At 51.9% G+C, this 27666-nt stretch overlaps 2 protein-coding genes across 9 annotated transcripts in view; one reads left to right on the top strand and one right to left on the bottom strand.

Moving 5' to 3' along the window:
* ATXN2 (ataxin 2) overlaps positions 1–8609 on the top strand; it is a 121435-nt gene extending 112826 nt beyond the window's left edge. For 5 of the 7 annotated variants that reach the window (XM_047088115.1, XM_047088113.1, XM_047088116.1 and 2 more), the window contains 5 exons: positions 1413–1558; positions 2238–2465; positions 4821–4989; positions 5838–6748; positions 7508–8609. In XM_047088115.1, the coding sequence (XP_046944071.1) occupies positions 1413–1558; positions 2238–2465; positions 4821–4989; positions 5838–5866 (572 nt within the window). In that variant the 3' untranslated portion in view covers positions 5867–6748; positions 7508–8609. The remainder of the gene's footprint in view (positions 1–1412; positions 1559–2237; positions 2466–4820; positions 4990–5837; positions 6749–7507) is intronic. The other 2 variants (XM_047088114.1, XM_047088120.1) reach the window with 2 other exon arrangements.
* SH2B3 (SH2B adaptor protein 3) overlaps positions 7051–27666 on the bottom strand; it is a 38144-nt gene continuing 17528 nt past the window's right edge. Inside the window, exons 3-8 of one of the 2 annotated variants that reach the window (XM_047088121.1) lie at positions 11617–11718; positions 11421–11512; positions 11236–11333; positions 10918–11132; positions 10653–10824; positions 7051–10498 (exon numbers count right to left, since the gene is read on the bottom strand). In XM_047088121.1, the coding sequence (XP_046944077.1) occupies positions 10203–10498; positions 10653–10824; positions 10918–11132; positions 11236–11333; positions 11421–11512; positions 11617–11718 (975 nt within the window). In that variant the 3' untranslated portion in view covers positions 7051–10202. The remainder of the gene's footprint in view (positions 10499–10652; positions 10825–10917; positions 11133–11235; positions 11334–11420; positions 11513–11616; positions 11719–27666) is intronic. The other variant, XM_047088122.1, reaches the window with a different exon arrangement.

Below are 27666 nucleotides of genomic sequence, written 5' to 3'. Positions count from 1 at the left end.
ATGCAACTCTTGATCTTGGGATTGTGATTTCAGACCCCATGTTGGGTGTAGAGCCTACTTTTAAAACATACACACACACACACACACCCACCCACCCACCCACCCGTTGGGGAGATAACGAATTAGGCCGGCATGTCGGTGGCCTTTGGCCCTACAGTGTCAAGCATTGCAGAATTGCTTCATGTGCCTAAACCTAGCATAACGTTTCCACGGGACATGCCCGGTGCCACCTCTGCTAGTGACTCTTGGCGGTCATGCCTCTTAGACTGCCAGAGTTAGAGTGCTTGATCTCAAATCAGTGCTTGTTTGTCCCTGTCAGTCCCCTGTATGTCTGTGTGTATGAGGTACATGAGGAGCTATTTGGGAATTGTTTCTGTGAATGGGCTTAGCTTCTCAGGGATTTTAGGATGACTTTGAGAAGAAGTCTGGAAGTCCCCTGTTGCTGGGGATGTATCTTGAGAACACTTCGAAGCTCATCGCCATTCATGGTTAGATTTATATCAGTGTGTTGTCAGTAGTCACTGGAAGCAATGAATTAATCTTACTGTGATTTTGGTTCTCACATTGCTGTTTTAGGAATACGTGCACAAATGAATTTATGCCTAATCTCCCTGTTTTGTATCAAGGTATGGTCCTTGCTGAGATTCATAAAGGATTGGCTTTGGGTTATCTTTAATGAACACATTTTTACTTAAAGTGGCCTGTCATATTTTCTTTGAAGTTACTCTAGCTAGTAAGAATCTTTCTAAAGACTGGGATGCTTTGAAGGGAGTTCATTTTTCCACATAGTTTAGGTAATTCCATTTACTAGATTTTTTTAAAGCAAAGGTGAGAGATCCTTGAGCAAGGAGGGGCCAGGGAATAAACTGAGTGACTTCTGTGATCAACTGGGAGAGACTGTGGTCATTTGGCCCTGAAAATAGAGCCCTGACCTTGCCGCATACCTTATCCAGCCCTTTCTCCCAGCCCCAATACAGTCAGTGCCTAGGGACACTGTGCCCACTCCAGGGCAGTAGCATGGTGAGGTTAGCCAGATGATGGCCTTGAGGTAAAGAGTGTGTGTGTGTGTGTGTGTGTGTGTGTAAAAGAGAGAGAGAGAGAGAATGATTTCTGCCTATGCTTTTAAGTTGCTTTTTCAGGAGAACCTAGTGACTGTTTTAAGAGTAAATTTACACTAATTAGATTTTCATAAAATGTATACAGCTGTGTTATATAAATGCTAGTCTGATTGTTAAGTAATAACTTCACACTTATTTTTTCAAGAAAATGGATGATTTAAATGGAGTAAAATAGTTTGGTAAAGAGCATAAGTTAGACACTGAGTATCATGAAAGCTCAGCTGATGAGGCTTAGGGGAGCAGTGGAGACTGTCCTAGATGTCGACCGTACACACCCTTTTTCTTCCACTTCAGTTTCCACTGGCTCCCTTGCTCAGCAGTATGCGCACCCTAATGCTACCCTGCACCCACATACTCCACATCCTCAGCCTTCAGCTACTCCCACCGGACAGCAGCAAAGCCAACATGGTGGAAGTCATCCTGCACCCAGTCCGGTTCAGGTAAGGAGAGACTCCGAGGTCTTGTAGAATTGTGTCCTCATTTTGTTTACTGAGCGTTCTGTGCAGTGCGGGGCAGAATGCTCGGTACCACGTGATCAAAACACCCCGCAGCTCTGCCTCTTGGAGCCAGCCTACAGCTCTGCAGGCTGTGCTCCTGGGATTTGCTTTTTGTTGTTGTTACTGTTAAGTCCTGTTAAGATACATATTGAGAATAAGGTGATTGGGTAAGTTCTGGAAATATTGATTGAAAAATCTAATTTAACATCACATAAGGAATATGCTTGGGGCTTTTTTTTTTTTTTTTATAAACTTCATTACTGATGATTATACAATGAGTTTTTTTCCTGTTAGCTTCTGCAGTGGTGTTTGTTAAGGGAGCAGTTAAGGACCTCTTTGATATCTTTCAGTTCCCTGGGGCAGTGGTATTGTTTTACCTCTGCTTGGCTGAGGGCTATAAGGGCTTGCGCCCAGAAAGGAGTGTCTCTGAACCGGAGGTGCCCACCCCCCACCCCAGCCATGCTCCTACTACCCTGCACATTCTCTGGTCTTTTCCACTGCCCCTCATCTTGGATGGACCCAGTGGAGCCTGCTTTCATATGCAGAGTTCAGCTTTGTGTGTGACCTTAACTGCTTTTCATTCAAGAAGTGGTTTTCTCAGTTCTTTCTTGTGGCTTTGCAGCACCATCAGCACCAGGCCGCCCAGGCGCTCCATCTGGCCAGTCCACAGCAGCAGTCAGCCATTTACCACGCGGGGCTCGCACCAACCCCACCTTCCATGACCCCTGCCTCCAATACGCAGTCGCCACAGAATAGTTTCCCAACAGCACAACAGACCGTCTTTACGATTCATCCTTCTCATGTTCAGCCGGCATACACCAATCCTCCCCACATGGCCCATGTACCTCAGGTAAACCAGCTTTAGCCAACTTTCTCTGAAGACCAAGTAGAATATGAAGGTTATCAGATAAACAGCAAGGAGCCAGATGCTCTGCAAGCTAGGAAACCCTGTGTGTGATGCCATTTGCCTGTCTCCCTTTTCCTGCTCAAATACATGTGATCTGGCCCTAAATGAATGTTCGTGTGGTTTTGTAATGGGATCAGTGAAGTTGCTGATTGGTCAGTCCTTTAATGTTTCCCATCTTAGACCTTAAAAATATCTCTGACTTTGGAATGCAACCCAGTCCTTCTTGTGTCTGCTTTGCTATGTTTATATAGCTTCACTGCTATGTATGTACACGTTATATATATGATATATATATTATATATATATTTTATATATATATATACATATATATTCTTCCTCTTCTTTTCTCCTTCCCTCCCTCTCTCTCCCTGTCTCTCTCTCTCTCTCTTACACACACACACACACACACACACACACACACACACACACACACGAGAAGTCTGGCAGGGAGGGTGGGCCTTCACAAATTCTCAGCTCTCCAAGGTGACAACCCTGGGCCTGTCAGCCTGAATGTTAGTCACACGAGTTTCGGAGAAATCTCTCCATTTGTTTTCCTTGCCTGTCGGTACACCCACTTTGACCATATGTTGTACTTCTTGAAAAGGCTTGGCCTTGTTACATTGGTGCAGTGTAACTAGAAGTTGGAAGCACTCAGGTGTCCCACTTTTCTTAAAGAGCAGCCTGGGAGCCACTTTGGAGCTCACCTCCAGTGTAAGCCTCTAATGGTTGAAGGGTATGGTTTGCCATCTCAATGGTTGCTGGCTGTATCAGCTGCTGAGAAAAGTCCAGTGCAATCAAGGGCCAAGTTGGATTATCTTAATAAGGAGCTTCACTGAAGTTGGGCTCTAATGCTGTCCTTGAGGCCCTCCCTGGAGCTGTTCAGAGTGAATTGGCTGTATTTGATGTCTTTTTTTGCCGCTTTCATAACAGAACTCTCTTGGGGAGGTCTAAGCTAGACTGCCTCACTGAACTCCATTTCATGTTGGATAGTGCACCACTGAGGCTCTGGTGTGCTGGGGGCTGAAGATGTGACTCAGTTGGAGCTCAATCTCAGAATGCGACCTTGTAACTAGAGTTCGACAGCTCTGGGAAGTTTGGGCGTCCTCTGCACAAGTGAGGGTTCTGTAGTATGGCGCACTGCAGTGGATGATTTGCTTTTGATAGTGGGGAGGGGAGCCAGTTTGGTCAGGTGTGGGCCAGCATGGTTTGGCTGAATTAGGAGCTTCATGAGAGCTGGGGTCCTGTAGATGGCTAGCAGAGGCTGGTGGCTAAGTAGGTATGTGAATTTACATGTAAGTTGGGGTTCCTAAAACCTCACTTTTGTGTTTTTTGTGCTGAAAGAGAAAAAGGTTAACCCTTTTGGGGAAGTTCAGATCTGCCATGGGCCCATTTGAATACGTAAGAGTAAAAAGAGCATTTCATTCAAGGCTTATTGTGGTCTAGAACAGTGCACAGTATGGGAGGCAGGAAAGGAGGGCTCTTCCTGGCCCTGCCAAGTCCCCCCCCCCCCCACTCCCACTCCCCCCACCCCGAGCTGGGATCCAGTGATTTGGGCTGGCTGAAACCTTTCCAACTTGACAGTGAAACCAGGTTGCACTCGTTATCATATAACTTAGTTTCGGGACACAGGTCTGGCCCAGATAATTTCACTTTACTCCTCCCCGTTTCACTGGCGCCATTTACTGCAGCCTCCTCCTCCTGCTCGGTCAGCACGTCTCTTACAGTAAGGGGCCCGAGCAACTCGTCTTTCGCTGCCCTGACTCATTCTTCACGGAGATGTACTGGTGTGCCGGCAGGAAGCAGAGGGGAGGGACAGACAAGGAGAGGGCTAAGTAATCCATGGATTACTCTTATTATCTGCTTTCCTATTTAAAAGGGAGGTTGTCTTTAAACTACTTCAGGTCCCACTTGGAAGCCAGATTCTGAAGCATCATTGCATCTCACCTCCTATTAAGTTGAGAAAGCTGCCCTTGGATCAGATGTCTGAGCTTTGTGATGACCTTGCCCCACATACATAGAATCCAGCAATCAGAAATGTTGAAGGCCAGGATGTTGCAGCCCTTATTTTTACTCAGGCTCAGTAGGCGCCTGCTCCCTCAGCCTCCCTGGACCCGCTGAAGGGTGAAGCATGTCAGTAGGTCACTTGATGATCCACTAGGGCATGTGCTCAGAGAAAAGGGCCCTGAGGGCCCCCCTGTCGGCCTTTCCTGCCCCACCAGCCCAATGAAAGGAACACAGTTGACATGTTGTTTAAGCTGGAGATGTTGCCTGTATGCGTAAAAGAGCTCTCTGTTTCAGGCTCATGTACAGTCAGGAATGGTTCCTTCTCATCCAACTGCCCATGCGCCAATGATGCTAATGACGACACAGCCACCCGGCGGTCCCCAGGCCGCCCTCGCTCAAAGTGCACTACAGCCCATTCCAGTCTCGACAACAGCGCATTTCCCCTATATGACGCACCCTTCAGGTGAGGCGTGTGTGTGCAGGGGCCGCCGGGCACCCCAAAGCATTCTGCTCGCACAGGTCGAATGGCAGGCAGGGCCAGCGCTTCAAGCCCCGCATTTGAGAACTAGCAAGACCCGCCAGAGCGTGCACAGGAGGGACTGTGACGATCAGTTCAGTGTCAGGGCCTGAGGCTTCCAGGAGCTGAGTCTGTGTGTGTTCTGATGGTATACAGGGTTTGGCTTGATGAGAAGCAGCAGCAGCATTCTGTGTGGCTGACGCATGCTTAGGACTCAGTTGGCCTTCCTTGTTAAAGAGGCTGGACAGGGCAGCGTTTTCCTTCCTTAGTCTCCCCCTCCCCAGTCTGACGGGGGTGGTTACCACCATGGCAGAGTTTGATTGTAGCTCTGGAGAATACTACTGATGAGAAAGTGTGCTGTGTGTGGACTGGTTTTGAGTGTAGCATTAGCTCCAGCCTATGCCCTGACAGGGAGAGAATGCCCCGTGATTGTGCTCTAATACTTGATGGCTGCCATGGCAATATTTCACAGTCTAACCTGTTACTTTGAAAGCAATACTGGTGCTTGGCTGGTATTTGGGGAGGGGGTATGTTAAGGCCTTTTTTTCCTACCCCGTGAGCAACAAGTCTTCTGGGAGTTTTATCTGAAGTGGTTTTCCATCTGACTGGTTTGTTTCTACCCACCCACCTGCCCCTTCCCCTTTTGGTGCAGATGGGAGGGGGAAGAGTGGATTAAATTTTGAGTCTTGTTCAGGTAGCACGAGGATAGTTTACAGTCGTGTGCTGCAGAGACACTAGGCTAATGTGTGGTGTTGCCAGTTTCCTGTTTAAATATTCACTTTTCTTTTTTACAGTACAAGCCCACCACCAACAGCAGTTGTAAGGCTGCCCTGGAGGAACCGAAAGGCCAAATTCCCTCCTCCCTTCTACTGCTTCTACCAACTGGAAGCACAGAAAACTAGAATTTCATTTATTTTGTTTTTAAAAAATATATGTTGATTTCTTGTAACATCCAATAGGAATGCTAACAGTTCACTTGCAGTGGAAGATATTTGGACCGAGTAGAGGCATTTAGGAACTTGTGGGCTGTTCCATAATTCCATATGCTGTTTCAGAGTCCCGCGAGTACCCCAGCTCTGCTTGCTGAAACTGGAAGTTATTTATTTTTTAATGACCCTCGAAAGTCATGAACACATCAGCTAGCAAAAGAAGTAACAAGAGTTGATTCTTGCTGCTATTACTGCTAAAAAAAAAAAAAAAAAAAAAAAAAAAAATCAAGACTTGGAACGCCCTTTTACTAAACTTGACAAAGGTTCAGTAAATTCTTACCGTCAAAATGACGGGTTATTATTTATAAATCAAGTTTGATGAAGTGATCACTGTCTACAGTGGTTCAACTTTTAAGTTAAGGGAAAAAACTTTTACTTTGTAGATAATATAAAATAAAAACTTAAAAAAAATTAAAAAATAAAAAAAGTTTTAAAAACTGATACCAAGTTAGTGTGTGTTTGTACAAGCTTAAGATGTTTCTGTTATAGGATACTTCATATCAAGGCAGGAGGGCTGAGTGTACTTTCTTAAATCCTGGAAGGTTAGTTGTCAAATGACTTTTCTTCTTCACCTTTAGTTCTGGTTCAAGGTATCTCTAGAAAAAGACAAGACTGAGACATTCTCTTTGGTGGATAAAGGTCCGCTCCAGAAGGAGGAAGGCTGGCCAGAGCTGGGCAGCACTGAGATCCCACATCCTCAGCCTGACGCTGGTTCTGTAAGCTTCCTTTTTAATATCTCCTGAACCCAAATGAGTGTTGTTAGTCACAAGTCTTCCTGATTCACCCATCTTTTACCAGTAGAGGGCAGGAGACACTGCTTAAAAAGAAACTGATAAATCCCGAGAGCTGAAAAGCAGTGATGCACAAAGTACCTTATTGCTGTAGATTCACAAGCATTTGCTAATGTTCCAAATTTGTGGGAGGAGGACAAAGGGAAAAGCAAGTAGTTGAGCAGAGCAAGGATCTTGCAGAGACCACAGTCCTGTTATAATAGAGCTTTAAATATTGTGGCAACAAATCAAGATTCTGAAAACTTTTTTTAATTCCTGTGTAGCAGTTTGTACATTATAGCAAAATCTGCATTATTCAAGAATAAGTTACTTGTACAGTACATAAACAATACATAAAAATTTGCCAAATACTTTCTGCTTATGATGATACAGAATGGATCCATTTACTCTGTCATTACAATGTGCTGCTTATTCCAAGCAAACGCTGGATGTCAGATGTGTCCTTGTTAAGAGGCAGTGGATACTATACTATCAAGTTCCTCTAGCCTGTGGGAGATGTTGGAGCTCACATGACATGTGCGATAAGAGATGTAGCCCTGAATTAAAAGCATGAAGGAATCCCAGTCAACACTTAGGGAAGAGTTCAAGGCCTTGATTTTAGGTTAAAGAAACTGTTAATGTAAAAATAGTGTTCTCTGGCCTAAGATTTTAATGATTGCTATTCCTTTTTCCTACACGGTCCAGAAATGATCAAAGGCAGAAGATTTATACCAGATAAAGCCATATGGATTGCTGGTCTAAAATTCAAGGCAGGTTAGTTGACTTAATTCTTTGGTGCTGGTGACTATTAGTTTGTAAAAGTTGATTCAAGACGGAAGAATGAAGTGATGGTGCTGGGAGCAGTCAGGCTCTCCTTGTTGTTTGTAATTGGAGATAACTGGAGGGTCATGATGCTTACCGTCCTTTTGGCACTCAGAGCCTGGGCTCCCGGTAGGGGCTGTTGGTTCCTTGCTGCCAGCAGCGGTCACACTGGGGCCAGGAGGAGGAGGGTGGTGGGATAGGCTGTGACCACGATGGGCTGGCGGGGACATTGCCTCATTGGCTGTGAAGGCATCAAGCCCAGGGAGCCTTTCCCTCGAGCTGAACCTGCTCTAGCAGAAAGTAAAGGCATTGGCTCAGTGTCACTTCTTCCCAGGCCATGAGGGGGCTTTTTTTTCAGGAGGTATTTGAGCTGTCCTGGCAACTCAGACATGTTTAAAAAGGAAACGTTTTCCTTGAACACTTTACACCGAAGCAGTCTGGAGGTGGGTGACTCCCAATTATCTGTCACGGAGTCTGATCTTGTCCTTTGTAGCCAGTGGGTCAGAGCTGCTGGTTGGCTGTGCCTGGCTTGCCTCCTGGCATTAACCTGAGAATTGTATGGTGAGAAGCTAAGGAGTGAGTGCCCCTACCTTAAAGAGGTCACATCCCAGATGTTTACACTTCTGGCTACAGGGAGGGGAAAAACTTGGGTTGTTGGCTACTTGGCCCCTTTCCTGTGCAGACAAGGGGGAAATCTGTACCAGTGACTTGTCAGCATTGACTTTCTAGAATGAGCTTTCTCTTTTAAAAGAGAAATAGGAACAGTGCTTACTTTTCTGGATCACACCTCACTTAGCATTCATTACTTAGAGAAACATGCCTTGTGTAGAAAAGGAAAGAAAAGCGTCCTTAGAAAAAGACCACTGATTTGGATCAGGAATGGATCTGCTTTGCAATCTGTGAAAACACTCAGGAGCATTGGTTTTTAAAATGGTGAAGAGGGGACTGCTTCCTCCCCCCCCCCCCCCAATTTTTTTTTTTTTTTTTTTTTTTTTTTTTAACAGAAGTCTGACCTCCGGGAGCACAGAGAATGGCTAGAGGGAGCAAACCAAACCCTCACCCCAGATAAGGCAGGCAGTAGTTAGTCGTAGGCCAGGGTTTAAATTTAGTTTCTCAGTGATGTGTCTATAAATGTTAAGTTGTGCTAAACTCTCAGTTTCCTAGAAGCCAGCCTGGTGACTGTGTCAAATGTCTCTGCTGGCACCCAGAGCAGCTGGCTCCACTCTGTCACTGCCCCCTTGTTTCTGAGCCTCTGCCTGAAAGTTCTGGGAGGAGCCAGCCCCCCTGTGAATTCTATCCCTGGTGAAAGGCAAGTATAGATGGAGATTTAACTGCAGGACCCCACCCCCCAGCTGTTGGAGATGTGCGCCCAAGTGTGTACGCACACACATTCCTCCTCAAACGAAGCAGCGAGCAGCTGGAACGGAACACTGAGTGTGGGCTGTTAAAGGAATTTCTCACTAGTTGTGGCACCAGATTTCCTAGTTCCCATTTTGACTCAAGAACAAGCCCAAAACCTTGCGGGATAGTTTATGAGCCAGCCGTTAGATGCTTTGGGGGGGGGGGGGGGAGGGGGGTCCGAGCCAGCCCTGGTGGTGAAGGATTTTTTAGAAGAAAGGGGCCAGGAGCCCTTCCTCCCTTTTTGCTTGCTCCTCCCTTGCCCCTTATCACCCCTTGGGTAAACTGGTTTAACCATAAAGCTACTGTAAACCAGAATCCAATTTTTTTGTTCGTTAAGGCACCAGGGTAGAATTCCTCCTTGCCACCCTGTTTCAGTAGTTGCCTGAATTTCCCTGAAAGGGTGACGTACTTCACTTCTCCACATTTAGGAAGGACAGTGGCTACTCAGCAGCAGGTGACTGTCCTGAGGATGCAAAAGACACAGAAGCCAGGCATGCTGGCTCAGACTGGGAACAAGTCAAGTAGGGTTTGCATAGCTGTCTCAGACTGCAAAATCGCATGAGTATTAAAGAGTGCAACAAAATAAGCAATGGTTTAGTTTTGAAACCTGAATCCTTTGAAAAGTTAATCTGAGGTAAAGTGTTTAAAATCATTTTAACCTTGAGCTTTGTCCCGAAGCTGAGTCGGAGCAGGATTGATGCGTTCACCTACAGCACAGGGAGTGGCAGGCCTCCACGTGGACCGAGGCCACAATGGGTAAACCGTAGGCGAATCCAGGGCTTGTTAGTGTTTTGGGCTTCCTGACGACCCTCCCACCCCCCCGAAAGTCTGTCATCAGCTGTGACAGTGTCAGTGAAAAAGAGAACCAAGGTTCGGCCTGCCAGATCTGGCCCTCACCCCACCACCTCCTATAAGAGGGATGGGGACCGGTCCTAGGGACCCAGGGTGGGAGCTCGCGGCCTCTGCGAACAAGAACTACATCTGTAAACTAAAACTTATAGGAGGCCCTTCAACAGGCCTAATAGAAGGGTCACATCCAAACTGGAATGAGCAGTTAACAGTGTCCCTTAAATCTCTCTCTGGAAGGAAGGAAAGAAGGTTACATTCACAAGTTCACATCTCCGCTTGCTTGTGCTCCTCGGGGGCACGTGTGAGGCCTAGGGTTCCTCACCGCCCGTCAGAGAGGCGTGTACTGGTTGTCTATGGCCCGGAGATGGCTCCGGGAGGAGGAGTCCATTTCGTAGTCTGAGTCCCGGGCTCGACTGGTGGGTTCAGGCTCCAGGTGCCGCAGGCTGTTGGCCAGTTCCTCAGGTGAAGGCACCAGGTGGAATATCTGCTCTGGGGGAGAGGATCGGCCTGGGAGACCCTCCGGGCCCAGCCCCCGTGGACAGCCAGAAGAACTGAGATGGGGAAGGCCCAGCTCCGAATCCCAGTGAGCGAGGGAGAAAGGGAACAGGACAGTGCTGGAGGAACCTGGGGGACAAGTGACCAAGAGAGAGACCGGCGCTGTCAGTCTTAATGTGACAGAGGGGCCAAATGTCGAAAGAACACAAAACCATCGCTGTGGCTCTGGGTTTGCAGCGAGCGTTTACCCTCTGCCGCCCACCCCCTTTATCAAGAGTCACACCTGGTGGCTGGGAGACGACTACCACGTAGCTGGACAGGCGGACGTCACAGGCAGCACCGCACTCAAGCGGGATGGGCGAGCGCTGGAAGTGGTGGAGCATGTCCACGACAGAGGGGAAGTGGAGGTGCTGCACTCGGCACTGGCCCCGCTCGGTCAGCGACAGGCGCAGGTGCTACAGGGGGCGAGTACAGTAGGCTCAGGCACTGGCCGCTGCAGGCCTTCAACCTGGGGGCAGGGGGACCAGCCCGCCTGCCGTGCCCCATACCTTGGCTATGCCTTGGAAGTTGAACGTGAGCACATACTCTCCGCGCCGTGTCTCACTCTGCCGCACCAGGAACACTCCATGAGCATCCGGACCCTGCAGCTGAACCAGCTGAGCTGCCTTCACTCGGGAGATGGGGCCATGGAACCAGGGGTAGCAGGACAGGAAGTGATCTGTTTTCTGACAGGTTGGGTCCAGCAACCCCCCAGGAGAAGCACCTGGTAGACAAGATGGGGGATGATGGCCCCCTGTGGGTGCCTGATGTCCTGGGCTAAAGCTGGTTCTGACTTACATGGAGGACAGAGGCCTAGACCCACTCACCTTGGTTCAGGGAATCTGTGCTCCCCCCCGGAGAGTTGGACGTGCCAGGCTCTAGGGCTGAGGGAATATGGGTCTCTGGGTCTGTGCTCTCCAGCCTGCTGAAGAGGCTGAGGTTAGGATCTGGGTAGATCGGGGGAGCAGGAAAGGCTGTGTCAGGAGTAGAGTCCTATGTTCTGGGGCCTCACCCTTGGCCTGTGCACTCCCGGAGCTCAGCCATCCAGGAATTCAGCTGCTGCTCGTCCTCCACCTCGAAGATGATGTCGGTCCGGTCCTTCACCTGGTAGGGAGGAAAGCAGCGAGTGTGTGGGTGCCTCAGGTGTGTGTGTGTGTATGACCCACCCCCCCCCCCCCCCGCCCCGGGTGTGGAAAGCTGTCACTCACCTTCAGGACAAAGGTGTAGAGGTTGTCTGGCATCTCGAGGCGTGTGCATCGCCGGACCTCCTGGATATTGGAGCAGGTTGCCTGTAGCTTGGGCTTTGAACTCTAGGTAGGAGACCAAGGCGGACACTTGAGGTTTGTCCCTCATGGCCCTTCACCCACCCAGGCCTCTGTGTGTTTCTGCGGTCTTCCCGGAGGCTTAGCTTGCCAAGTGAGCACTCATGATGCCAGGCCTGGGGAAAGGCCTAGCTAGCATCCTGGTTTGCAGAAGCCTGCCGAGGGCCCTTCTCCCATAGCCTCTTAAACACTGACTTCACCCCCTAAACACTGCGACCTACAGAAACCAAAGTGCGATGAGGGCCAACGCCCTCTTGACCTGAACCTGTGGACACTCCAGCTGTGACATGTGTTTGCCTGTTGACATCTGTCTCCCCTTCCACTGGTGGAACAAAGAGCACCGAATCCAGCCAGGTCACATCAAAACAGACCTGGAGAGTGGACACGAGGACATCCGATCCAAGTCCCATTTCCCTGTGTGGTGCTGACTGCCAGGGGCTTGGGTGATCATCCTGCCTTTAGCTTCTCCCCTCTGCCCTGCGTCAATTCCCCATTAGTGCAGGCTTCTGACCAAACATCAGCCATAGGAAACCCATGATGTCACCACATCTTAAAGACAAGAAACACAATTTCTTGGAGGTGAAGTCATTTGCCTGAAACAGGGTAGATCGGTTTTAACCTCTGTCCACAGCCTACAGCCTAGAACCTCAAACTCCCACATCTGCCTGCCTTCAGATCTGAGGATAAGGAGGGGTGGGTTTGGCTACAGGGTGTGGGGGCCGGGGGAGGGGTAGCACAGTAGCTTAGCCACAGGCTCTTGGGGCCTCTGCCAACATACCTAAAGAGGCAAAGCCTAATCTGGCCCCAGTTACAACCAGCTGGAAACTGACACAAAACCTTGGGCCCAGGAGGCTCCCATGACCTCCAGCATACACAGGGATTCAGAGTGCATGGGAGGTGGTCCCCTACTGCTTTGCCACCAAGAGCACCTTTTCTGACTCAACCTGGCAGGAGCTGACCTTGGCAGATGCCTGTTTCCAGGGAGCCAGCATCTCCTCCTCTTCCCTTTGTGATCAGACTGATGAGATTGTTTTTCCAGGGTCACGAGATGATCAATGGCTGCTCCCAGCACAGGCCAAAAGCAGATGAGAACGAAGGAAGAAGGCAGAGATGATGGGGGAATTGATGGGAAAACCCAACTGGGCCCCTGCCTCCAGTACCTCTTCTCTTCCCCTGGGGCCAGGAGACCTCCAGGTGACCAGGCTGAGCAAGCCAGCATGGGGCAGAGGCAGAGAGATGGAAACGAGGCAGGCCCAAAGACTAGTTTTTGGTGCTGTGGCTTTGAGGGGAATCCGACCTCCACATCTCAGGCAGAAGTTACCTTTTCAGAAAGCAGGGCAAGAGCCCATACCCACAGCCGTGCGTGTGACTGCTTCAGACATGCAGGCACCAGGAGTCTCCGATAGAAGGATGGTATCTTTAGGGCCAGGCCACCTGCCTTCAGCCCCTCCCCACCCACTGGAGCGCTGGTGAACAAGGAGGCAAGGAGCAGCCTGGCAGGAGAGGATTGGCCAGACTGGGGCTCTTTCCCAATCCAGGCCCACCCCCAGCAGTCTGGGGGGAGTGACAACGCTAGGAGCCGAGCCCCTGACGCTCACCCGTGGTGGACTGCATCGTCAGACTGATGTCATGGAGGAGGGAGCAAGCTCAGTCGATCCCAGCCCTAAGAGACCAGTGCCAGCCAGGGTGTTTTTATCTTTCAAGTTTTCCCCCACACCCCCATGTCTCAGCCTGGGATGGGAGCCCATGACATGTGGGGAACACAGGAGTCTTGTGCGGTACCTACATGGTGCCTGGGCATGCCGGAGTGCGCAGGACTGGCAGCTTTCACAGCCAGCCTCTTAGAGCCTCTGTTTCCCTTCTGTAAAATGGGTAAGGTACAAGGCTATTTCCTTCCTTCTCCTTTTGCAGTTGGCTCTGCTTGGCCCCCAAGCCTCCCTACTGGCTCTGGGCCCTCAGGATCACTGGGAGGAAGTAGGCCAGGCCAAGAGGGGAACAGGCCTAGTCTCCCTTTCGGTTCTGCTCTGGGCCTTGGCCCCAGGGTGAATGCTGAGATTAACCAGCAAAGCCACTGGTTTCACTCTGAATGTGGGGCCTTCATGCCAGCTCTCCCCCCAGCAGCTGAGGAACTGCTGACCTGGCAGGCAGTGGTAAAGAGAGGATTCCCCCTCCTCACCCACAGCCAGCCCTGGCTGCACAGATGCTGGCTCCCATCTGCCCACTGGCCATGATGACACGGTTCTTGCTGACTCTTCTCAGGCAGCCTGTGGGGAGCTGCCCCAGCCAGCCCAGTTGTCGTGCTTGGAGCCACAGAGCGAGGGGCAGAGCCAGGATCTGAACCCCAGCACTGATGTATCAAATTGTGCTGTCCGGAGGTGGGGAGAGGCTGGAGGCGAGTGAGAGAGCATGGGGCAGAATAAACCCGCCCTGTGGCCGCAGCCCTAGCTGGATGGCCCCAGAGCAGGACTTGGGAGCACTAGTCATATGTAGAAGGACCAGTGGCTGCCTTTCTGGTTGAGCAGTGTGATGAGACAGAACCGGGATGGAGCGCTGAGCCCAAACTCTGGGGCTGTGTTAGCAGCTACCCGAGCGTTAGTTTGATTGAAATGGCTGCACCGCTCCAGATACTGTGGTACAAGCAGTCGCATGTCAACACAGCATAGCCCCGCCCCCACAACTGGGGAGTAAGTTCCAGCTCCCAGTATCCACAAAGCTGGCAGCTTTCCAATGGCCACTGTGACTCCAGGAGAATAACCTATTTCTTTCTTTGCCTTGGCTGCTAGGAAGCTCAAAGGCAAAGCTACAGATCAGCTCTGACATTGTCCCCACCATAAGGCTGGCATTCCTACAGCTGATTGTATCTAGGCTTTATACTTGTCTTATCCTTCTAGGTGTTACTGTTCAGTCCTATCCAGTCCTGTCCTTGCCTCCTCTTGTATAACCCTGGACAGGCAGCTGTTGTTTGGTGTTTATTTTTGAGAGAGCACGAGCCAGGGAGGGGCAGAGAGTGAGGGAGACACTGAGCTGTCAGCACAGAGCCTGACGTGGGACTCAAACTCACGAACTGTGAGATCGTGACCTGGGCTGCAGCTGGACACTTAACCGACTGAGCCACCAGGCGCCCCAGTTTTGTCATCTGTAAAGCAGAGAGACTTAAGTTTTTATTTTCAGGCATGCAAGTGGGGGAGGCAGAGAGAGAATCTCAAGCAGGCTCCATGCTGTCAGAGCAGAGTCTGACACGGAGCTCAGTCTCATGAACCGTGAGATCATGAAGAGCCAAAATCAAGAGTAGGACGCTTCACAGACTGAGCCACTCAGGCACCCCCGTAAAGCAGAGATACTTAATGGTAGCTCTCTTCTCGCACAGTTGGTAGGTGTGGCGACTGGGGGAGCTATTGGAAGCGAAAAAAAATGGCCTGATAAAGAGCTGTTAGATTTCTAGACTGGGGTCTGAGGTCGCCCAAGGTGGATAAAGCCTGTAGTGTTACAGTGTTACAGGACTACACCTTCCCCTCCAAGGGGCCCAGGACCTGGAGATAACACCTGGCATTCTTTCAACCTTACAGAACCTCTTTGTAACCTGCTCCTTACCATCCTGCAATGAAATTGATATGTAACCTGACCTACCTGTGTAAGTGCCCTGATGAAGATAAAGGAAAAAGAGAATGTAATTTGTATTAAAATAAAATGTATTTCAGTGTGATTATGCAGATAATACAGTGAGCTGCTCCAGTACCTCTGAGTTTGTTTTAAAAGTTGAAGAACATAAATGAGCCAGAGGGCAGGTAAGCCCTCAGAGGACAATTGGTCTGTTCAGTGGACATTAAAACAAGGCAGAAAGTTCCAAGTGCTCCTATGAGGCTGCACCATTCTGGCTCTAGGTTTGTCATCTCCTGGACTTTTAGAGGGTACGATGGACGTTTTTGCCTCAACCAATACGGGTTTACCTGTCCTCCCCGACTCCCACTGACCCAGGAGCTTCCTTGCTCCCACTGGTGGGACTTTTGGGCTCAAATCTGCCTAGACAGATTGGGAGTGACCATTGGAACCACACCTTTCCTATCTCCCTAGGCCTTGTTTTCCCTCACACTGTCACTGGAAACTGTCCCATGACCTGCTGTGCTAAGGGGCAGGGGCTACCAGCATTGCTGGGCCCTTCTAGAGTCTTCCAAGGTAACAGGCTGTACCCCACTCCGCTGTGTCCCCACAACTGCCCTGAATGAGGCCTGTCGCCATTCATTCGTTGAAGACCCCAGCAAAGGGTCTGGCCCAAGCCCTCTCTGAACTCCAGGTGCCAGTACCCCCATTCTCAGCAGGAATGAACTACACAGTCCCTGACTCACACAGAATTTCTACTATAGTAAAGGAGACCGGTACCAACATGAAGGAGAGGGTAAGGACCCACACAGACAGGTGGGGGAAGCAGTGAAGGGCCACAGAAACAACATGGCCTCCCCTCAGCTACAAAGAGAGCATAGCTGAGCTCCCAGGCACCAGGAGGCCTCACCACAAAGGCCCCGGGGGGGGGGTGGGGGGAGCACAGGGGCACCTACAGAGGCTGATGGAACTTGTGTCACACATTGAGGTAGTGACAGCAGTGCCCCAGAAGTCTCCATGCACTCTTGAGGCTGTGGGGGTCGGTTTGGGCTTGTTCTAAGGCAGAGATGTGCAAATGGCAAGATCAGAAGTTCCAGGGAGTTCACGCTGAATACCTTGATAGAAACATACCTGCTAGCTGGGCCAGCACAGCGCTTAACCTCCCCCCTCCACGGGAAGGTGTAAGGGGAGACAGCACCTAACTCACAGCCAAGTAGCAAAGAGCCTGGCATGGAGGGCCCAGTGGTGTGGGCAGTACAGGCCCTCACGATGGCCTCATCCCATCTACTGCATCCTACCTGGCCACTGGAGAAGCTTCCATCCAGTGCAAGCCTTGAGGAGAGGCATCCCACCATCTGGAATCCATCAGACGACACCAGTCCCCTGGCAGCCTCCTCTCTCTCTCCCAATACTTAGGGCCCTCACCCCTCTCCTACAGAGGACAGCAACGGGACAGGAAGATCTAGGTCCAAGCCTTGTGCCACAGCACTGGTGCCCTCTAGGCAGCATCTCTGGCCTGGAGCTCAGCTCGAGGTGGCTAGACAAGTCCTGGCTCCACTTAGTCCCTCTGGAATCTTGGGCATGGCACTAACCACAGCTCAGTTTCCTCCTTAGTAACGTGGGGACATTTACCTCCCAGGAAGAGGGAGGATGGGAGGTGGTCTTGGATAAGGGCTTGAAAACGTAAAGACTCAGAGCAAATTCCAGATCCTGGTCAGAGATGGCTGGGCCGCCCCCCACCCACTTCCTGCCCAGAGCCTGAGTAGGTGTTGCCTAGATGAACAAAGGATGAGACATCACTGTGGAAAAATGTTCATTTGAGTCTTATCGATAGGTATCAAAACACCAGTCTAAATACCAAAAAAAGAAAAGGCCCAGTTTTATTCCTCCCCCCCACCCAATTTTAAGTCTGGTTATAGGGGTCTCAACTGGGAAGGAGACAACTGCTAGAACACAGAGTTCCACTTCTTACAGATCTCTGAGCTACCTGACAGCCAGTGCAAAGAGGGATCTCCAAGAGAGGGCAGCCTCTTGTGCATGGAGAATCCCATGCACAGTCCACTTAAGGCTCTGAGTGGTGCCAGCACAGAGAAATCTGTCGAACCCAAGTGTTCCCCTGACTTCAGCCACCCAGTGTCCTACTCAGAAGCTAGCAACCTTCTCATCCTAGGGCTTGGGAATTAGTCTTGGCCCTGAATCTCAACTCAGCCTTGTTCTCTGTGGACAGATGGTACCTGTCCAGCCTGTCCTCACACTTGTAAGACCTAACAATGCCACTAATCTCCCATGAGAATCTGGTGATAGAATGTGTGCAGAGGTGCTTCCACTGGGTAGGGAAAGGTCCTGAGGGATGAGCACAGGCCTTAGAAAGATTGAATCTGCTCAGAAGCAAAAAGGCCCCTCCCTGAGGAAGCTTTCCTCCTTGTTACTCCCCGTGTCTGCCTGCATTTGGCTCACACAGCTATCTCCCCACTTACACACTGTGAGCTCAGGAGGGTCTCTCTCCTTTTCCATCTTTGTCTTCAGCAGGGCCCAGAATAGGTGGCTGTAGATGTTTGCTGAACACCACAGACTGGAGAAGGTGGAAGGAAAGGCATTGGAGGCTAAGAGAATGGCAAGAGCCAACACTCCGAGGCCAGAAGGTACAGCCAAATCCATTAGATGGCAGGGGAGTTGGCTGTGGCTAGAAATGATGCTGGCAGCCTCCACCCCCCCCCCCCCCCGCCTTTAGTGAGCATGTATTATGTGCCAGGCCTTAGGGCCCAGCCTGTCCACCAGTGGCCTCTGGACTAATTAATAAGCCACCGCCATTGAAATTTTTTTCCCAGTTTCACAGAAAAGAGCATCATACTGAAGAACGGAGGTAGGAAGGTCATTGTAAAGGATAATCCTTAACATTAGGTATGGTGATAGTCTCATGAGAAGACCCTTGCCACCCAGCTCTGGGCCATCAGTCTGCATGAGGAACAGTAATGGGGGCCTTCTGTGCTCCTATGGCCACCCGTGAGGCTGGTGTCCCGTCCCCCCACTTCACAAAGGCAGTGCCAAGGCTAAGAAAACCTTCCAGGGCTACTGGTCATGACACAAAGGGTGCATTACAGCCAGCTGGCCTGTGACCTCTGGAAAGAAACCTGAGGTCTGCATTTTAACAGGAGCCCGAGGTGGATCTGAAACCCGCTGGCGCCTGAGAGGAGTGCTGGGTGGGAAGGCCACGCCCGCCTCCCCTCTCCGTCCGTCCTTCCCAGGCACTGGGCTCTGTCCATCCCGTAGAGGCAGAATGGCCAATGCTGGGGGCAGAGGAGGTGCACACGGGGCGCCCCGCTAGAGGATGAGGGGCCCAAGTCCTCACCATTGCCTACAAGGCCCTGCACCACCTAGTCCTTGTGACTTTCCCAACCTTGTGTATTGTCCTGTCCTAGTGCCGCCCTGGCTGTGGCCGTTCTTACGTGTACCTTACGTGTACCAAGCACACTGCACCTGCTGCTTCCTCTGAGAGACAGTCCCCCATGGGCCCACAAACCTTACTGCCACCTCAGGAAGCCCCTTCCCGACCACAGTGTTTAAATACACGGTCACAACCACATAGCCCCCTTTCCTCCCTTCCCTGCATTTGTCAACCTGTGAAACAGGCTTCGTGGGGACTTGGTTTTGTTCACGCAGCATCCCCAGCACCGAGCACAGTGAGGCAGAATGTAGGTGCTCAGTTTCTTTCCCACAAGTACTCCTCACTGGCCTTTTACTTGCCAGGGATCGCTGAGTGCTGGGAACCGGGGGGCTGTGCAGGAGTGACGGGTACTTCAAGGCAGTGAGGTTGGAGGACACGCAGACAGTTGGGGACAGGACCTGGGCCTCCCAGGGCTGCAGCTGGCAGGGGCAGAGGACTGGCCGAAAGGAAGACGCGACACCCCACCTCAGCACTGTAACCCCCCAGTTACAGATGGAGAAGCGGAGGGCCTGAGGGGCAAAACGAACTTGACCCTGACCTCAGGAGGAGCTGTGTAGAGCTGGGGCTCAGACCCTTTTCTGTCTAGCCCCAGAGCCCACCTCCATCCAGACGGTTCTTCCCAGCCCCTGTGTTCTCCCTCTGCATGTGCAACATGATGCCTGATCCAAACTGTGGCCTCGGCAGAGAAAGCCTCCCCTCCTCCAAGGAACTTTCTCTGGTCACTAAGTCGTGGTTAGTGCGATTCCTGTGCCTCTCCCTCAGCACGGGTCTTATCAGGCCTGGCCATGACTTCCTGATGAGGCAGCTGCCCCCACCATCTGACTGGGAGTTCCTCTGGGGGCGGGGACAGGGCACCAAACCTTGTTCTGAGCTGGGGCCCAGCACCGGGTCTGACCCAGAGGAGGGGCTTGGAGTGGGTTTGTCAGATGAGGGACTTGAGTAGCTGGGTGGGCACCTGGGGCCCCAGCCCTCAGATGCGGGGGCGCGGAGGCACATGTGGGGTGTGGTGAGTTATCTCACACCCCTTGTGCCCTGGCTCCTTTGGGGGCAAACTGAAGGCAATGAGCCAGTTCCAGGGGCTGAACAAATGTTGGAAGGTCACTTCCTTCCTTGGGCCCCAACCCACCCCGCCCCCCCAAAGGCATTCCCATGCCTGCTTCAGCCACTTCTCGGGTGAACCAGGATAAATCACTTTCCTGTGTTTTTGCTTCCTCATCTGTAAGATGGGGGTGAAAATGGAACCCACCCACCAGGGCTTCTGTAAGTGGCCGTGCTTGTGGCCTGAGTACACAGGAGTCCCCCAGACTCACCCAGTTCACTGAGCCAGATTGCCCGACTTGGTCTGCCCCCTGTGCCTTATGCCCTCTCTCAGGAGAAACAGGAAAGGGATGGGAGAAGCTTCTGGAAAAGCCGCATGGATCAAGTCAGCTTCCCCCCTTACCTGGCAAGCAGGATCCCTGCCCCAGTGCCAGAAACAGAGACACACACCCCCCCCGAGCCCCAGAAAGCCTCTGGTGACACAAGACCCTCAAATGTAAGAATCCTGTTTATAAGAACAGAGTCCCCATCACCTGCCCTCCCCTTCCCCCACTCTGAGACCCTCACAGGCCCTAAGGAGCCCCTATAGTGTGGATAATTGGCCAACGATGCTGAGATAGGAGATGGGGGCCTGTCTAAAGCCCCACCTGGAATGAGTTCCCCTTCAACCCCAATAAGGGTCCCCCCCACATGCCAGATTCACAGTGACAGTCACAGAGCCCCCTCTGAGAGAGATGGAGACAACCCCTTATACAGAATCACAATGACAGGGACACAAAGCTCCTCGTAGATGCTAGAGCAACCTCCCATGACAAACACCCAGACACGGAGATCCCATTCAGAGGGAGGCAGCACCCCCAACACACAGAACCAGTCTGGGATCCCCCTGACACTCACTGGATCCCCTCCTGAGATGCGGGTGCCCTGGTTCACGAAGAGTGGCCAAGCACGGATGAACCAACCATCTGTGAGGATGGGGGTGAACTTCCACTGCGAGTTCGGCCCATGAGGGGACCACACCCAAGTTTAGGGGGGGCATGGCTTAAGAGGAACCACCCTTGGAAGTTCCGCATGCCCTGCACCGGCTCGTGGGTATAAGTGAACAAGTGAAACCGTCGGCACCTTGATCAGCTGATCTTGCCCCCCCCCCCCCGCCCCCGTTAGGGTCACAAAAGTCACCACACCCGACACCACCTGGGACAGGGCCTTGCAGGGATGGGAATGGAGGGAGCCAGGGCCCCCCACCCTTGGCAGCTGGGCTACATGCTGACACCTCCGGGCTTTCTCCCTTCCACACCTGTACTCACCATCCTAGCCAAAACCCTTGGCTCTCAGGGTGGCAGATTAGGATAAACAACTGTCCATACCCTGGAGCTGAGCCACTGTGAAGAGTCGGTGGACGTCACAGGATGGTTGGCAACCAGCTTCAATCAATTCAACTTATGTCCTGGGTGGCCTGGAACATTCTTGCAGACAGAAGCGGCATCTCAGTCTGGGAGCACTCAGCAGGCCCAGAGACGGTCCTGAGCAGGGTCATTGGGGCCCAGCCAGACCCCTTCCCATCCCCCCCCTCCGCACCCCCCCCCCACCGCTGCAGACCAGCTGCCATGAGCCCACACCTTGAACAACCACATCCTGCTCCCAGAGTCCCCGCCAGGAATCCTCCCTGCCCCCATATGGGCTCAGAGCCCCAAGGCCCATGCACTCTGTCCCCATCCACACCTTGCCCCAGGCTACGCCCTGCCCTCACAGTGCTGCTTGCTCCACCTCGGTCCCCAGGGACACCCCAAGCCTTGAGTGCCGGGCTGTGGTCAAGACAGAAGGGGAAGCCATAGCTTCAAGAGGTCACATCACGTGTCCAGGTGTGCCATCAAAGTAGACACTGCCCAGCTGGGCCTTCCTGCTGCCCCGGAGGGCGTGCTCTGCAGACTGTGGGGACGAGCCCCGAAGAAAGCTGATGGGCCCACTGGAGACTGCAGGTGATCACTGCAGGTGTCATGGGGCCAGGGGTCCTGGAGCTGGCCAGCCCCCTGCCCGGGGCTTAGATGAGGTGGCCGCAGCCGCCTGCCCTGCTGTGAAGTCGGAGCAGTCGGGGGAAGCCCCTCATCCCGGTGTCACAGGCTTCAGCTGCAGCCAGAGCCCCGTGTCCGCCATGCCGGCTGGGTGGGAAAAGCCGTGGTTAAGAAGCAGCCTCTGTCGTGGGCCCGGGTGGAGGAGCACACCGGAGGAGAGGGCCGCTCGACCCCGGTCACCCAGCGAGACCCACCGCCCGCCTTCTAAGAATGATGATTCAGGAGAGGTGAAAGCGAGGGCCTCTGGGGCGCCAGGAGGGCTCCGAGCCCAGGAGCTGCCGGAAACAAGGGCGGGAGCCAGAAGCCGGCCGGGTCACAGCTGCAGCCGCCACCACCACGCTGGGAGCTCCCCCCACCCCACCCCCACCCTTGTGAGCGTGGCGGGACAGGGCCTGGTGGCATTACCCCTAGCCAGCGTTCAGCGAGTGCTTTCTATGTGATACGCCTTCACACGCAGCATCTCCCAGACACCGAAAAACAACAGGAAATCACACCAGCCACAAAGAATAAAAACCAGATGGATTAAATAATTAAAAGTGAAAAAGAAAACCAAGACAAAACTGGAAGAGAACCCAAGTATTTATCTGATTCAGGGTGGGAAGCCCCTTAAGCACAAAAGACAAAGAACAAGGCTGTAAGGGAAAAGATCCCTGTAGACTTAAAAACCTCCAGAGATGAAGAACCTGAGGATTGAAATTCAAAAGTCAAATGGCAAACCAGGGAAATATTTGCAACATGAGACAGCTAATATCCATGTAAAAAGTTCTTGCAAATCAATAAGAAAAAGGCAGACATTGCTGTAAATGGCTTGTAAGCCACAGAAAAATGTATATGAGCAAGAAATGTAAGAGAAACAGTTCAAAATCCATAGGACACAAAGGAGACTAGTGGTTGCCAGGGGCTAGGGAGGGTGAGGACAGGAACTGAGACTGACTGCTAAATAGGTACAGTTTCTTTCTAGGATGATGGAGATGTTCTGATATTAGTGGTGATGGTGTGTGCAAACCAATGGACTGCACTTTAACATAGATGTCATGTGACTTATAGCTCAATGGTTTTTAGAAAGAGGAATGGTCAGGGGCGCCTGGGTGGCTCAGTCGGTTAAGCATCTGACTTCGACTCAGGTCATGATCTCGTGGCTTGTGAGTTCGAGCCCCCCGTTGGGCTCTGTGCTGACAGCTCAGAGCCTGGAGCCTGCTTTCGATTCTGTGTCTCCCCCTCTTCTCTGCCCCTCCCATGCTCATGCTCTGTCTCTCTGTGTCTCTCAATAATAAATAAATGTTAAAAAAAAAATTTTAACTAAAAACAAAATAAAAGCAAACAAACAAAGAAATGGTCAGTTCCACGGTAATCAGAAAGGACAAGATAACAACTTCCCCTCTAGAAGTTGGCAAAGGTTTTAAAAATAATAACCAGTGTTGGCATCTCTGGCAATAAGAAGATAAATGGGTATAACCTTTCTGGAAGGCTGTTCGAAAAGGATCAGTCAGAAGCATTAGAAATGGCTAGTAAGCACATGAAGAAAATGCTCAGCATCATTGGCCAACAGGGAAATGCAAATCAAAACCATATGAGATACCTCTTCCCACTAGGATGGTTACAAGCAAAAAGACAGACAAGAGCTGGTGAGCGTGTGGAGAAGTGGGAGCCCTTGCCGGTGGGAACATGAAATGGTGCAGCCGCCATGGAAAGCAGTCTGGCAATAAAACGTTAAGCACAGAATTATCATATAACCCAGAAATTCCACTCCTAGATAGATACCCAAGAGAAATGAAAACATTATGTCCACATAAAAACATATGCATGATTGTTCACAACGGCCAAAAAGTGGAAGCACCTTAACATCCATTCACTGATGGATGGATAAATGAAATATCATCTACCCACGTAATAGAATATTACTTTGCCATAGAAAGGAATGGAGTCCTAACACCTGCTAGGACGTGGATCAACCTTGAAAACATGACGCTAAGTGAAATTATGCCAAGCAGCTTTTTTCAGGCTGGTCACAGAAGACAGCATATTCTCTGATTCCATTTATTTGAAAAGCACTGAACAGGCAAATCCATAGAGACAGAAAGCAGATCTGTGGTTGCCCAGGGCTGAGGGCGGGGAGGATGGAAGGGGGGGACTGCTAATGGGTACAAGGTCTCCTTCTGAGATGATGAAAATGTTCTAAAAGCAAATCATGGTGATGGTTGCACAACTCTGTAAACATACTAAAAGCCACTGTACTCTTTAAATAGTTCATTTCACATACTTGTAAGTTGTATCTCAGTAAAGCTCAGAGAGAGCGAGCGAGCGAGAGAGAGAGAGCGAGCGAGCGAGCCTGTAGAGGCACTCTTAAAGCCTTCGACTCAGCACTTCCCTTTCTAGGAATTGAGCCTGAGGAAACAATCAGAGATGGGTACCAAGATTTACGTACAAGATGTCCGACAGTTGTGCATTCGAGCGGGGAAGTTAGAAATGACTGAATTAGGAGTCTCAATAAATACATCACAGCCTCTCTGTGTAAATGAAATATTGCACAGCCAGTATGAAAAAGACATTCTTGAAAAATATTTCAGAAAAATACTAAGCAGAAGAAAAGCAGGTAACAAAGCAGAATGAAGAGTGTCAGCCTCACAAGGGCTGGGCTTTTGTCCGAAGGTTTCTGTCTGTATTTCTCACATGCCTGGCACCCGGAAGGGGCTCCAGAGGTAAGCGTTGAATGCAGAATGGCTGAATGCTGAAGGAATTGCAATTTGGGGGAGAAGTCAGAAAAGCAATGCAAGAACAAAGGTCACAGAGACTTCTACCAAAATGGAAATGCTGGTTGTCTCAGAGCAGGATGGGGAGTGGTTTTCAGTTACCACTCTATGGTTTCTACCATGAGCTTTATTATTAGAAAACAACACCAGAAATTAGGAGCTCAAATGTGGAGGCCCTCGGCGCATTAGTTTCCTAGATGACACGAAGATTTCAGATGAAACAGAGCAGGGCCCCTCAGTTCCACACCGTTCCCTGGAGTGAGGTTTCTCTCTCGGTTGCTGTTGCGGACCTCAGACACCCCCCCCCCCCCCCGCCCCATAGTCAGAATTCAAGCCAGGCAGGTAATGGGAGGACCCGGGCATGGGCCACAAGTGAGGGAGGATCCAGAGGCCAGGTGGCGGGTGCTGCCTCAATCGTCCCCCACGTACGCCGTCACCCACTGGTTCCGGAGCATGAGATGTCAGGGGAGTCCGTGGCCTGAGCAAAACAGTGGCCTCTTCTGTTAGGGAGGGGAGATAGGAAAAAGGGGTGTGGGGCCCCAAAAAGGAAGCTGAGGCGGCCCCTCCTGCCTTCGGGGAGGAAGCTACCCCCCACCCCACCATCACCACTGACGGCCAGCCGCTCAGAACGCAGAGGTCTCTTTTTGTGCATTTTGGTTTCCTTTTCCATTCACAAAGAAGCGGGTGGGGGATTTCCAGCAGCGGCCTGACTAGCTTGCTGGGGCTGTCAGCTGCTGCCCAGTACAGGCCGCTGCCCATCCTCAGGAGGGCACCTGGGGACCCACCTCTGGGATGTGACAACTCCCTACCCAGGAAGCTGCTTCTTCCAGCTCTTGGATGAAAACATATCATGCCTTTGCCGAGCCTGCTTTTGACTCAGTCACCCGGCAATGCCAAGTACTGACATTCCATTTCCCAGAATGGAAAACTGAGGCTCTCAACCCACAGTCGCGTACCAAGGACACGAGAGCCAAGATCTGAACCTAAACCTGTCTACCTGCCCTTCTGCCTGGCTACCAAGCTCACAGCCCAGACTACGATGACAGTCTTGTCCCAACACCCTATCCCTCAAACGAAAACAGAAGGCCCACTTTCAAGAAGCTGGAGAAAGCAAACAGGCCCTGGGGAGCAGGAAGGGCAGTGGAAGCACCCCCAAAAGTGCTGGGAGTAAGGGGTGAGAATAAGTCAACGTCAGTTCCCCCCCACACACACACACCGCTGGATTCGGGGGCACTTTCTAGTGTGTGGATTCATAGAATTTGAGCTGAAAAGAAGCATGCCGATATCATCTGCCCACAGTTTCAATAAGGCCAGGGGTTTCTTCTGAGTGGCAGACTACTTTTCAAAAGTGATCTTACACAGAACCCCAGTAAGGGGCAGATAGGGGGCATCTGCGTGTGCATTTGGGGCCCCCACGGGAACCCTGCTCACCACCACCCCTTCCTTCCCTCCCCCACCAGTCCCAGATCAAGCCCCTTTGCTGCCCATTTCACAGCTCAAGAGAGGGGTGGGGACCAGCCCAGGTTCGCAAAGCAGCTCAAGGCAGAACAGGACAGGAACCCCATTCTCACCGTGGGAGCCTTCTGCCTCTGGTCGTCCTGGGAAGGGGGAGGACTGGGGCGCCACCGGCCTCTAAAACTCCCAGCTGTCTCCCCATAGGGACACGGGGGCTCTGCCTGGCCCAAGAAGATCTTTTGGGCCGTCAGTGGAGGGTGGGTGGTTTCTCCACCTGTCTGGGGGCTGAGGGCAGGCCCACAACAGGTGCTGTTCCTGGCTCTTCCTCTTCCCAGCTGTGTGGCCTTAGGAAAGCCTTTCTTCCTCTCTGTGCCTCAGTTTCCTCGTCTATGAGATGGCTTCATCATTGTCCCCCCTCACAGCATTTGTGGTGATTCCACGGGGTGTGTCAGATGCGGTGCCTATTGTGTTGCAAACAACTAATAAAAATAATGACAACAGGGGCGCCTGGGTGACCCCGTCAATTAAGCATCCAACCCTTGATTTCAGCTCAGGTCACGATCTCACGGTGCCTCAGATTGAGCCCCACGTCAGGCTCTGCACTGACATCGTGGAACCTGCTTGGGATACTCTCTCTCCCTCTCTCTGCCCCTCTCCCACTCATGCTCTCTCAAAACAAACAAAATCATAAGAATAGTAATAATGACAATAACCACAGCAGCTAAGCTTTGATGAACAATGACGGTGTGCCGGGCGCACTTGAGTGCCGCACAGGCGGAAGCTCAGTTAACCCCTCTGAACCCCCACAGGTGGGGGCCAGCCCTCAGCTAGTTTTAGGAAGTATCTGAGGAAACCGAGGCACGGGGCGTGGGGTGGGCACAGGGCCCTTCCCAAGGTCACACAGCTCAGAGGAGGCAGGGGCAGGACTCAAACCCAGGTCTGTCCGAGCCAAAAGGAGGCTGCCCCCTCCCTCCTGGCCGCTTCCTGCCCTGCCCTCCTCCTCTTCCTCCTCTTCCTCCTGCCTCGGAGAGGAAACCACCAGGCCTCCGGCGGACATCCCTTTCTCTCTGCTTCCTCTTTCCCACACTCCGGGGGCCCGGGCTCCGGGTTCGGGCCCCTGGGGTCCACGCTGTAGCTCCTTCTGCCTCTTCCAGCCCCGGTGTCCTCAACTATAAAGTGGGCGCGGTGCCACCCCCACCCTGAAGAACCACAGCACGCGGTCAATAGGTTGCTAGGGATGCGCCCGGGAGAAGGGGCCTGGCCGTCACTCAGGCTCGCATGAGCACCTACTGCTGCACAGGCTCTGAGAACTGCCCGACCCGCAGTTCTGCCTCCCGGACAGACCCCGGGCCCAGGTGGGGAGCTGGGGGCGCCCGAGGCCTGGTTGCCTCTTTCCACAAACTGGGTCCCCCAGACTGTCCCCGCTGGACTGTGTGCTGTGTGCGGGTGGGGCCAGGTGGGCTTCCAAGCACCCCAGGAGTGGCTGCTGCCTGGAGACACGTGCCTGAGGCTGCCCCTCAGCCCACCCAGTCAGCACATACCATATCCACGGCTTCTCCCACACCATCAACCCTGGGGG

The sequence above is a fragment of the Lynx rufus genome, unplaced genomic scaffold, assembly GCF_022079265.1.
Source record: "Lynx rufus isolate CCGP_SWC_20201006 ecotype Redwood Valley unplaced genomic scaffold, mLynRuf1.p SCAF_24, whole genome shotgun sequence".
NCBI lineage: Eukaryota > Metazoa > Chordata > Mammalia > Carnivora > Felidae > Lynx > Lynx rufus.
Note: the sequence above shows the minus strand (reverse complement) of the source record. Positions and strands in the feature narration are given on the sequence as shown.